The sequence below is a fragment of the Lichenostomus cassidix genome, chromosome 3, assembly GCF_008360975.1.
Source record: "Lichenostomus cassidix isolate B80296 chromosome 3, HeHo_3.0, whole genome shotgun sequence".
Taxonomy (NCBI): domain Eukaryota; kingdom Metazoa; phylum Chordata; class Aves; order Passeriformes; family Meliphagidae; genus Lichenostomus; species Lichenostomus cassidix.
Window position 1 is genome coordinate 37,831,886 of NC_139483.1, and position 13,454 is coordinate 37,845,339.

General features: G+C 35.8%; 1 protein-coding gene across 1 annotated transcript in view; it reads right to left on the reverse strand.

Moving 5' to 3' along the window:
• The window catches only part of PDE10A (phosphodiesterase 10A), a 179,651-nt gene that overhangs the window by 90,210 nt on the left and 75,987 nt on the right, over positions 1-13,454 (reverse strand). Inside the window, exon 2 of the mRNA XM_085055336.1 lies at positions 13,116-13,244. Coding sequence (XP_084911462.1) covers positions 13,116-13,244 — 129 coding nt within the window. The remainder of the gene's footprint in view (positions 1-13,115; positions 13,245-13,454) is intronic.

A 13,454-nucleotide genomic window follows, 5' to 3' on the forward strand; every position in this document is an offset into this window, starting at 1 on the left:
AATATTGCTAGATTCCACCAGCACTTCTATTTTCCTAGAAGTACTCCAGAAGCATCTCCATATGTAGCTGATGGACAGCTACATAAACTAAAAAATAATTAATCCAAAATGTTAATAAGTCATCCACATTTGTGAACAGAAACTTCATTGCCATTGTCACACCGCTAAAAAAATATTCAAATCCCCTACACCATCCAGAAAAAAAGCTTAGTTTTTGAGAGTTTCTTCAAAGTGTGTTTAAAAGAACCTTGTTTATGTTCCCATATCAAAGGGCCAATCTTGGCAATGCTTAAATAAATCAGACTGTGTGGAAACATACAATTGTCGTTTGTATTCCAAAATTTGAGCCTATCCATTCTCAAATCATAAAGACCTATTTATGATTTTTATTACAAAACAGTTAACATGGGCCAGTGGTTCATTAATCAGCGTTGAGATAAAAAAATGGTCACTAAAAGATGCTGGACTGCACCATGACAGACAACAGTATTTCCAAGATTTCCTTTGTTTTTGGGACTCTACAACATTGTTCTGTGCCACCTATTATGATTTTTATAAGATATAAGGTATTAAGATATATAAGATACAAAGTATTGTGATTTTATCTTTTTATAAGAGCCATAATTGTTTCTATACCTGCTCAATCCACATTGATTCAAAATTTGATAACTGTTATTAATCAGTGCAACAAAGTTTTTGATAAACAAAAAAACCTCAGAACAAGAGAAAATACTTGTAAATACCCTTTTTTTATATTATATGGTGTCATTTTCTCTGTACTCTAATGTTTACATATATTCACTATACTTGGTGTATACAGCTGGCTGCCACAATAGTTACCCCAAACACTGAAATGTATCATAGAGATTTATGGCCACTGATAGCTCCGCAGAAGTAAAATTTTTGAAGAACACTATCATGTTAGCAGACGGGGAATGACAGTTATTTTCTCAAAAAATTGTTTTGGCCAGAGAACAGTTGGAGAAGGCAACCTGGTAATAGTACATACTTGTAGAAACAATAATATGTAAAACTAAAATTTTGTTAAAGAAAAGTAACAGAGAATAGGGAGAATTCATATTATTCCTGAAGCACAGTCAAGATTGACCATGAAATATATACATGATGGCAAACCAGCAGGTGTCACAATGACATGGCTTCCGAGGTTATACAATAAGAGCACATTCTGGTAATTTAAAACTTCATTTGAAATAACCTTCTCTCCCAGAAAGGCATTCACTTTGTGGGTCATGGCAGCTCTGATTCAAAAAGAAGAGTCACTGTGTAGTTACTAATTAAAAAAGTTGTTTTGATAAATCTCCACAAGTGTTCACTGTTGTTATGATCTAATTATTAAGGTTCTTTGGAAATACCTCTGCCCGAATTAAGGCACAAATGAGACCATATGCCAGTCAATAGTATGGGTTTTATTTAATAGAAAATATGAGAGAGAGAGGGAAGAGAAAAAGAGAAGTAAGAAAAGAGGTGGGGGGGACAGAAAGAGGGAAAGTGAAAATATCACCATCCATGGATCTCAACGATGTTGCGTTGATCCTCTCCAGCCGGTCTTCTTGGTGGTGGTGGTCCCCCCAAAAGCACAGAATGCCATGGGTTAATATACACTCAGGCCAGGGGCAATGTCCAGGCATGTCCCCCCCGGGGAGGGGCAGTCTCTAGCAGCAGACTCTGCTTGCATGGCTTGCACTCCTGTGGTGCAAGGCCTAGCATTTGGGGGGTCTGTGATGGATTGTGACTCCCCCTCAGCTGCCTCTCACGTGAAAGTCCTGTGGATGTGGCCTGTGGGGTTGGGGGTTCCACAGCTGGGCCAGTTTGTGTAAACCTGGCTTCTGTGAGCTGTGCTCTGCCCCCACCCCAAACTCAGCCAGGGATGATCCTTAGTGCAGCTAGTGGCTTTGGCCTTTGTGGATGCATTCCTTTCCCTCAGTTTGAGATGATTGAACAATAGGTTTCCCTTTATCTAATCTCAGCAGTTTGACTCAGTCCAAAGTCCCAGTCAGGTATCTTCAGGGAGGCTTCTTTGACTGTAGCTTCTTTATACACGTTTTGTTGTAATGAGCAAAACTTTATATCAATGTTTGAGGCATGAACTATTTCAGTCTCTGACAACTGTAAATCCAAAATCACTGCCCAGCAAGTCCCCCGGAATAAACATCTCTTTATTGCTATACAAATACCAGATGCACTTTCTGAAGATATTTCCAAATGTTCACAATGAACACTCTTGAATTGAATTAATACAAATGCATCAAGTCTGTTGTCACTACCCCACACCAGTCACCAAAACCTGACGTTAGTTACACACAATTGCTATAAACCCTTCAAAAACTCACAGACATTCCTCCGCCCACACCTATTATTGAATTGTGTCTTATCAATTTCCTAATCCTTGTTGCTCATCAACATCATCATACTTTTTCCCTTCACTCCCCATATTTAATGACAAATGAAATGAAACCAGCACTTTAGGATGAGGACAAAGTACCCTGTAAAAGACCTCCCTGAACTAACAATAAAACACACAAAACATTCTACCTTTGCGTTAAAAAAGAAATGTGAGAAAGTCTCTTAATCACTGTTACTTAGCAATTTCAACTAGAAAAACATCTTTTCTGTAGACAAAGATCATCACTTATGGCTATCTCTGCACACTGCAGGTTGAAAGAAAAATAATTTAGCTCAGTACTGCAGCTAAGCAACATAAGTCTGAATAAGGTGCTGTCTCCAAAGAGTTTCAAAGATCCCTTATTGTTACAACTGAAGAGACCCCTTGCAGCTTATCTAAGAAGAGTCATAAACAATGTGTTCTAATATAAAACCAGTTTCTTTTCCAGCATATTCAAATGAGTTATTATGACAATCTGACTCACAGTTCTAACAACGGGTGGTACATAAACCCCAGAAAGGCAAGAGAAGCATAATGACAGAGAATAATGACCCTATTCTGCCAAACTAAAAGTCCATCTACTTGAATTCGTAGTCTATGACAATGGCTAGTAACAGCTCATTTAGAAAGGAAATAGGAAAAGAGTATGAAGAATTTACACTGTATGAAAGAGAAAACACAGACTACAGATGTACAGAGTATACTTACTCCAGTATGTCCTCAGAGCAATCAGATGCTTATGAATTTTCTCAGCTGGAGGCTGCATCAGGATCATAGTATGTAACAGCTCTTGATGAAGTATTTCTTCTTTGGAATGTGTCTAATCACTTTTTGAACCCATTTACATTTTTAACATCTCAAATATATTATGCTAATGGGTTCATAATTAAGGCATGGGTTGTGTGAAAAAGGACATCCTGTTGTTTCAAATCTGTAGTCAATTTGTTTTGCAGGGTGCCCTTCATTCTTCTGTTATGGAAAAGGTAAATCTGTCAACTGTCTTCATCGTGACAGTCATAATTATAAAACTTCTACAGTTCAAATCTTTTGCAGAATAAAGAATTCCCCTCTGTTTGGTAGCAGCATCATAAAAGTCATTGTAGTATAAAGATAATAAGGAAGACAGGCTTTATAAAGAGTTAATAACATTATCAGAATTGGGGGGTCTTTTTGTGGCTGAACTGAATTAGATGCACCAGCCAGTGCAAGAAATTCAGACCTTGCTAACTTTCCTCCACCACAACAACAAACCTACAAAAGAGCACAAGATCTATGGACAGTAAATGAGCATCCTCAAAAGCCATATACTTAGTTCAGTAGATGTAAATGTCCTCATGGAATTTATGAAAAACAGAAACTGAATAAAACTTTTGCGAAAAAAATTATTCTTTAACCTGATTATTCAATTAATTCTTTCTTAGCTTTTCCATCCTTATGCTTACACAAGATAAATCCTTCAAATAAAATTTATACTTATCATTGGTTCAACACCAACTGACACTGGATTTACAACCCATTATAATTTCTTGCCAAACCTCCTTACACCAGAGCTTTAAGTGTTCCATGGGGAATAAAAGATCTACTCCCCTCCAACCTAGAGAAAATTACCACACACAATCTCCTCCTATTCCGTAACTGATAGTCAGACAGTTTGCTCAAATTGTCTAAAGAACTAAAATAATTAAACACAATTAAACTCAGTGTATTGCTATCCAAGTTTATTCACCATTGATAAAGTCAGGTGAAGTGGTTCCTCCAAACCTCACATGCTTCTTTTCAAACAATTCATTGTCCCCCTAAGCTGTGCTGATGGAAATGTTAGTTTGTCACATATATTGTATCAAAAAAGTGATCTATGTAAAAAAAAATACTTCCTTTCTTGATTGTTTTTTTGACTTCTAGAAATACAGATTAGAGGCATCGACACATCTGTCAACTTTGCTCTTCTATGTATCCTGAGGAGGTGGTATTACCTGTACAGAGAATCTGAATTTCAAATTAATTGCAGATTTCCACAGTGACTTAATGATGTTTCCTGTTTGGTTGCATTTGGTTGAATTCTCTATCTGTTCCCAAGATCTAATAGCTGATTTTTCCACTATATCCCTAGTATACCTCCTTGAGCAGCAATAGCTAATTCAGGCTAGGCCTAAAGTAATGGAGGAATTAGGACTGTAGACTGGGATTGCACATCTCCAGTGTCTGATTAACTCTTTATCCACAGCATGGCTTGGATCTTGCCAATTTGCACTTTCCTGAAACAATATTTGGGATCAGATGAGACGACTGACACGTGCCCAGGACTATTCCAGATTGTAGTTTAGATGCAACATCATATTTGAGAGTGAAGAAAGAGCAGTTTAGCTTCATAGATGTGACATGCCATGCAACTAGGCCTCAGAGGCAAAGATCAGCCAAACCTTGTTTTTATCTGACACTTTATGAGAATCTTTTGAGTTTCTATGCATCTGGGTTTAATTTTCAGTATATCTTAAGTTTTACCATCCTAATATGCATTCATTTTTCAGAGATCTTATGAAAATTAAAATCCCACTGAGGATCCTAAAGTTCACTGTAGTAAAAATTGTCTAGGAATTCCATAGTTTACTTCCAAGTTCATAGGAACTTAACAATTTTCCACTGGACTTTTTCTCTAATACCTGGACTTTTTGTCCAATATCTGTATCTTTGAAGATCATTGAAAAATTATCTCAGAGTTTTGTGGGTTTGTTTGTTGTTGGACTTTTTTTACTGTCTGAAACCTGAGTACATGTTTTGAACCAAGTAATTTCTATCTATATGCTTAATAACACCTTCAAAGTATTTGAATAATATTTGTGACAAAATCTTCCCTCAACAAAACTCTGTGGTAGCTAAGCAGCAGTAACAGTGTTCATTTATGTGCAATACATGTATCTCTCTGACAACTTATATAAACAGATATCATCCCCTGAAGGAGTAATTAGGGAATGTATAGAAGTAAATCAATGGGAATGAAGTCACCCTTAGGCCTTCCTCTTGTTGAATGAAGTGGGAATATAATTAAACATTCATTCGTAAAACATACCAAAAAACCCCACAAAAACCAAAAGCAGTTTATTATAGTCCAGTTGAAAGTTAATTGCCAGGATTTATTTCACCATGCAGAGTATGAAGAAGTAATTATTGGACAAAGCACTTGATCTACCAATGACCACTAGGACAAATACAGGGAGTTTCTATGACTCACCATGAAAAGTACACGCTTTAAATGAGTTGCACTAAATCTGATCTGATAGGCAAACATGGGACAACTAGCCTAAAATTCCATCTAATCATAGATATTTTAAAGGATAAAGTAACTGAATTACCATCATGATTAGCTAAATCACTACAGGATGACACACTGAAAAGTTTTAGTCTTCATTAAGCCCATACTATGTCTGTGCTTCAGTGTTTTGTGTTTACAATCTGATTTCAAAGTCTTAAGACATCAGAACAGCTTCAGAAGTAAAATTTCTGCTGAAAATCTTCACTAATGGCCAACATGTGGTAAGAAAAATACCATTAATTGCTTCTGCCCACAGAAATATAAAATCATCCATTTAGAGCATGGCATTAACATTTATATCCAACTAGACATCTCCACTGTAAAAGATGAATTTTCATTCATCCTCAGGGCTTCCTATACTTCCTGAGATACAAAAGAGATGGCAAGAGAATTTTTACCCATATATTATATATGGATAAGGCATTGAGAACTTTGCTGAACTTTGTTTTCACTACTCACATGCAGAACATCCATGAATAAATATTCTTTCTTTGTGCACATGTAGTATAACAGGCTGCGTGAGTGCATACTTCCTTTTCCTCAAATGTGGAAGTCTCATTTAATGGACAGAACAAGCAATTCTAACATCTGTAGTTATTTTACATCTTGTGATTTACCCTTATTGGTCAATCTTTGATTACAGGCCTTGTCTAGCCAACATTAATCAAGTTAATATACTTGGATTAAAAAGCTACTCTCCCATAAAAGTTAATGACTATTCCCTTGGTTTTATTGCTTTCTCAGCTTACAGACCATGGGAATGTTCCTACTGCATTTCAGTGCAGGTAAAACAGGTTAGCTGACATTGACATAAATACAATCCTTATTAAAGTGTTGTCTACGTGGGTATACAGTCTCCACACACGTCATTAGAATGGAGTTTCTCCACCAATTAGTGACTTTTTTTTTTCCTTTTGCTTGCTTGATTTTTTACTCTAAACACAAAGATCCATGTAAAGGAGAAAAACAATCTGAGAACAAAGAGTAGAGGGCCAGACAACATTCAGGAGTACTGTCTCACACAGGAGGGAAAGGTTTTGTATTGCATATACCATTAATTAACCCAATATTGCAATACTATCTCTCTTATACTGGCCACTCTTTACAGAAGGTATTGATAATCTGGAAATGTTCAAAATATAAAACAAAGAGAAATAGTAAGAAAACTGGAAAACCTATTCCCCAGTATGATACTAAAAGAAGCTTCACGTCCTAATTTACTTAAAGATTGAGAAATGACAAAAATCAACATCTCTTTGTTTTCTAATATAGCTAGCAGTACTGAGCCAGGCTTATAAGTCAGGAGAAGCAGTATTTTTGAGTAGACAGAAAAAAGCTTAAACACTCCTAATTCAAGCCTAACAAAAATACAACAAACAATAGTATAAGTACATGTTGAGAATAATTGCTCTAGATATGATTAACATAATTAGTTCAAGAGGGAACTCAGACCAAGTAGTGATGTCTACTTCCTAAGGCCAAACATCATGTCATTAAAGGATTACCCTCTGCAAATCTCTGACCATCTAAACAATTCTAAATATGCAGAACTCCAGAAAAACAGAAAAATTACCTCCTTCACCTGGCCCACTCAAAAAACCCAAATCAAACACTCACACTTTTCAGCAAATTGGCAGAAAAAAATATACCAAGCTCTTTTTAGTGTTGTTTGGAGTTTGCTAGTGATAGCCATTCAAACAAAAAAGAATAAAATCCTTAACTGCTTCAACATCAAGATGCACACCAAACAAAAAACTTCATCTTCACTCAAGACATCAGTATTATCTAACAAGAGGCCACTTCTCAATATCTCTGTACTGTCAGTACATTAAAAAAAATCCTGATCTATCTAAGCTAAATATCCTTTCCATTAACCTTTTCTATCCAAAGGAACAGACTGAAAACACAACAGGGAGAAACTTTATCATTAACTCTTTCTCAATATTTTCACAGCCAAAATGAGTCCCCTTCTAAGCTGATCCCTTTCTGATTGAGCAAGAGAAAACAATAAAAAAACTTACTGAACTGGTCACACAGGAATGAAACCATTTAACCTCGGACAATTATACTGTGTCTTTTGGGAAATTATGCTGCAATAAAATGATTTTTAAAAGCAATGGTACAATACAACTGTCTCCCCCGGAAATCGGCTCCAAAATTTTTCTGTACCACTGACATGCCATTTTCATTATCTGGACTAAAATGACATTCCTATGTAGAGCTCCACCAAAGAACTGGGGAGTGCTTTCACCTGTCTGCCTCTGAAATACTGATACTAACATAAACTTTCTAGACACATGAAAAATGGTAACCTGCAAACTATGCCATGCAAAAGTCTACCAATCAGTTTTATACCAGTGGAAGTGAGGACTATGACAAATACACAGAGAAGGAAGTTCTACATAGTCAAGCCCCAAGATATTGTGACTTGTCTGATAAAAACATTCACAATAGAGACAAATTTTATCAGTCTGGATATTATCCCAGAAAAGTGGCAGCTGTCAGTATCATAAGTTACATTGATTCAGACCAATAAGACCACCTAGACCAACATTTTGTATCTAACTGGCCATTAGCAAACACTGAGTGAAGAGCAAGAACATAGCAAACAATTGTTCCAGTTGGAATTGGAGTATACATCCTTTCTGCCTTATTTTGAGAAAATTTAAAAAAAAAATCCAAAAAGGGCATCAAAATATGTAAATAGTGGGGTTTGGTAAAAGGAAAGAAGCATTAAGAGCTATTTGCACCATTGATTACTATAGCATCAATGGTGCAAAGTTACACGGTGCCCAAATAATTCCCACAATTACTCTTGCTTTTTTGGCAAGTATTTGTTGCCTGCTTGGATGTCACAAACATAAGCACAGCAGGGATGCATCAGAATAAAACAGCATGTCTGCAGTATCAATTAAATATTAAGACACCCTAATTATAAATCAAGGAGGTTGTTAACATGCTTCCATATCAATTCCTCTTGCCTAGGTTGGGGAGAAGTCAGAATTTCAACAAGCCACATGTGGAGCATCATGGCAGTGAGAGTCCCCAGATTCTGAGTTTTCTTCATCTACAATTCTACAACTACTACCCCATATTACAGGACAAATATCTCTGCTTAGTTGGTGCAAAAAGGCACAGACCTCAAAAACTAACAAATCAAGAACAGGCTCCATTCTTTTATTTATAATTCGGGCAGCAAGATGACATCTATTTAGCATACACATATTGACACATATCCTGCTTACATGTATCTCTTTTTGTACTCTATCCCTTATGGAAATGCATTCCAGTCATCCTTTCACCTATTTAACAGCCTTAGGCAAAGTGCAAATAGCATTCCTCTACACACTATCTTTTAAAAGCAGGAATAAATACCATAATTAAACGAGTAAATAATGGAATGACTATGATCTAATGTAGAAATACGTACTTCAGTATTCCTTAACAATAAAAACCTAAGTACAGACTTGCTCCCTGAATAGAGCTACACATCAACACCTCTCAAAAACTCAGTACTTTGTCTCTTACTGGACTGCAGCCAACTTTAAAGCCCATCATGCTGGTATCTTAAAACCTGAAGCTGCAGCACCAGAAACCACTTTTTGTACAGAACTTTCATTTGTCATGTGTCAATGATGCAGCCTAGTAAAATTCAAACATTACAGCAATGTCATACTAATGTTATATTAAGAAACTAATTTCTAATTTATTCTTTTTTCTTTTTTTTTTTAACAGGTCAATTATGAAATTTCAGGTTCCTGGAGATCCAGTAATTCCACTGCACTTAATAACTTCTGAGTATAATCAGTGTCATATTGTGTACCTAATGCACTATTTTCCTTTTTTTTTAATATATATTTATGAACTACTTAACAACAGCATTTGTGTGGCAGCAAAGCACCTTCAGTTCCCACTATACATAGCCTTACCTGCTTTTGGCAAATATGGCTGGAAAAAATAATGTGCAAAGCTGTTTATATATCCAGATTCAGCACTAATTAAGCACATGGCCATTCACTGTGATGAACATGAGAGCCATGGGAAGTGATGAGTTTCCTGAGTGATATAGACAACTTTCTATGTAGAAATTCTGTGCTAGTACAGTTTGTCCTTTCTGCTCATTAAAAAAAGGTCACAATAATGATTAGGAGAGATATCTATGAAATTCAGTATCAACAGTATAAAAGATGCACATCTGGCTTATAACCAAAGTGCTTTGCCTCTCATTGTTGTAAGTTCAAATAATATAATTAAGGTTGGAATTCACAAATATTTTTTCTAAGAAATTTGTTGGGAGATGAGGATCTACCCAGCAGCAGAGCCCAAGGCTTTCCTAATATTATGGCTCTCGCTACAATCATCTGCCCCTTTTGCTTGAATGATATGGAAGAGGACAGTGGAAGAAGTCTGTGAGTTTTATATCTATGCATCTGGAAAATAAAAGATCTCCTTCTGGCAGGTTAACTCAGCCATGATATGGATAGGAAAAATTTAAAATTCGAGTGCCTATGTAAATAGAGTTGTTTGGAAATGCTGTGTGCAATAATACAAGGCCTGGGTGTGTTTTAAGCATGTATTTTATTGGTAGATAATAATAAGCGTTCAAAAAGTTGCAGTGAATACCCAAATATCAGCATAAGCAGCATTCCTTCCCTGTGCTACCTTTGCAGGTTTTGTCCAATATACCACGAAAAGGGAAAAAAACCAAAGAAAAAATCTCCTATAATCCCAGGTACATCACCATCGCCATTAACCTGTCATGAGCAACTTTAAATCTAACATTTACCATTATAGATTCAAGTCATACATATTGAGGGCTCAACCCATTATATTTTGGGGTATAGTTATACCTTAAACACTGCAGTATTTACTGATTTCCTCCTTTTCTAATAATTTAGGTTAAAAAAAAAAATCCAAAGCATCTAGAGTAATTAATTCAATGAATCTCAGTCACAGATAAATTATGGTTCATTAAAGTCCAAGTCAGACATTTCAGTTCATGTTAATGCTAATGAAATTCAGATAAACTACCCTGGCTGCAGGCCCATTGACTTCTGGCTGAAGAGTACACACAGCTGGATGTCTGTAAATCAGGCAGGACACAATTTCTGCATATAGGTTAATGACTGTTCTGCGTCACCAACGTGTCAGAGTACAGACACTAAGCCAGAGACCTCAAACCAGCATTTTGCCTGCCTGGCAATTTTCTAACAAAAACAAAGCTTACTTTCCTGGCTGTATCACATTATATGATGTGAGCATTCGTAAAGTAGACTAGACTGAAGCAAAAGGGATAGAGGGAAAATTATACCCCTGCTGATGTAAAGTGACTTAGGCTACACAGTCACTTGAAGTCACCACAGATCTGTGCTGACACCAAAAGAATCAGTTCCATCCTCTCCCCCTCGTTTCTCACTGCCACCATAACTCAGGCAGTAGAATTTGTGCATACATAACATGAACTGAGTAAATCATCTAGCAAATTTCTTTCCTGAAAATGTTGCATTCTGAAAAATTAGGATATTTTGTTATCAGAAAGATTTCATATAACTATAGACTTTATCTTTCTGGAAGAAAATCACTGACAAGGCTCATCTGTATCTGTTTCATTCTATAAAAAATTGCATTTAAATTAATCTTTTTGACATGGCAAGTGTAGTTTTAAATCTGGTTCTGCTTATTTTTATCTAAAATCTGACACTAAAGGCACCACTTCTACATGACTGCCTTTAGTGTAATAAATATGGCCACTTAAAGATCACTATCAGCAAAAGGGAAGTAGCAGGGAAGGCAGAAAGACCTCTTGGATGATAACAGATAGGAAGCTAAACTAAAATGATAGCCTACCTATTGCTTGACACTTTTAACAGAAGTCTGGGGAGAATTAGCCATAATAGACAAGTTTTAAAGTGTAAGAAAAAAACCCAGATCCCACTGTTGTACCTGTTCACGTTAAAACTTCGCTAGAACAAATGGTCAGCAGTTACTTTGCTTTAGCAGCTGCTTCAAAAAGTTTCATGAGGACTTCCACAAAAATGTATCTCTAGTTTAAAGCCTCCCCCCAAAATCAGAAACTTTGAGCAGCTGGTAATAAATTCCACTTAGCAAAATATGATTCTTGAAGCTAAAAATTATCCAAAGCATTCATTTGGTTTTAGCATCAAGATCCTTGACCAAGACTATAAACTGTGTTGCAAACACACAATGATTTCTTACAGTGATTTCAAGTACCTTAGACAAAATCTTATTTTTATGTGCTATGCTCATTTAAAAATAATGAAGTATTAGTTTCTGTTAACACAAAAGTATTTTTTATCTTCTGTTTACAAAAAAGCTCTGTCACAACCTATTCCCTTGATTCATGACACTGTTTTTCTGTTTACTTTTGTGGATTATAGCAATAGGCCTCCTGCAGTGCTGTAGTTTGTAAACTACGAAGAAATAAGTAAACAGTCTATGGCTATATACTTCTATTCTGCCACTCTTTAAACCAACAAAAATTTACTGCCACCTTAGTATGATCTGTACATATATATATGCACATATGTACACACGCACACACAGAGTCATCACCACCAAAAATCTGGATCAATATAGCCTTTTCTGTCCCTTGTCCACCATCATATTTTTTTTCTTTTAATAATTCTGCAGAAAACACTATCTTCTAGGAAGTAACAATAGCACCTCTATTTAAAATAAGAATTATCAGCAGAACTTAAACCCTAAATACCTTAGAAGTCAGCCACAAACCAAAATCAGTGTTTTTACCTGAACCTTCTTGGTAATTTCCTCCTTTGCATTTTACCTGGTACACTCCAAACCATTGTTAGAATTGCATGAATCTTATGTTTGCAGACCATCTCACAAAATTTAAGATCATTAAAAAATTTATTATCAACCCAGGCTGGCTCATAAGAAAGTTTTCTCGGTCTATTTAGCGGGGTATTTTACCTAAAGCAATCCAACAGAAATACCTCCAGAATTCAACACACTGGGTTCTTTTCTAAAATTGACTTATTACCTGTTGCAAGTAGGAGCATTTGAGATGATATATCCAGTAATTTACTGAAGCATACTGGATAATTTTAACTCAAAATTTAGCAATTTTAAATCCAAGAAGACCAAGTTATATTCTCAATACAGGTTGATGGATAGTATTTGCAACTCAAAATGGGTAAACTATACTTCCAAAATTAATACCAGTATACTTCAAAATAGAATTACCAAAAGGCTCAAAATATTTCAAAATATCATTAGCCTATTTTGCCTTGGAAAAAATGGTAGAACCTAAACACAGAAATTATAATAGTCAAGTCATACCAAAACCAGGTTTCCTTTTTAAATCTGAAAATAACTGATCTGGTCAAAGCTAAATATTAATGACAAATAAAAAGGACTTACCTTCTTGTCTGTTATTTTTTCTTTTTAGCCATTTTTCCACAGTTTCTGCACTTACACTTTCTGATACAAACTCATCTAGTACCTGGGGGTGAAGAGAAAGATACGCCTTCACTTTTTCATCTGTTAAGCCTGAAAGAGAGAACATTAATTGATTACCTTATTGGTATGAACTGCCTCATACAAAAAAAATAACTAGAGACCAGCAAGAATCAACGTCTTTCTGTTTAACACACTCAATGAATTTATGACTATTTAAATAGCAATATCCAGTCCAAAAAAATGAGCTGTCATGTTGAAAATAGTAGAAACAAAGTGTATCCGTACAAGATACTGTGTACA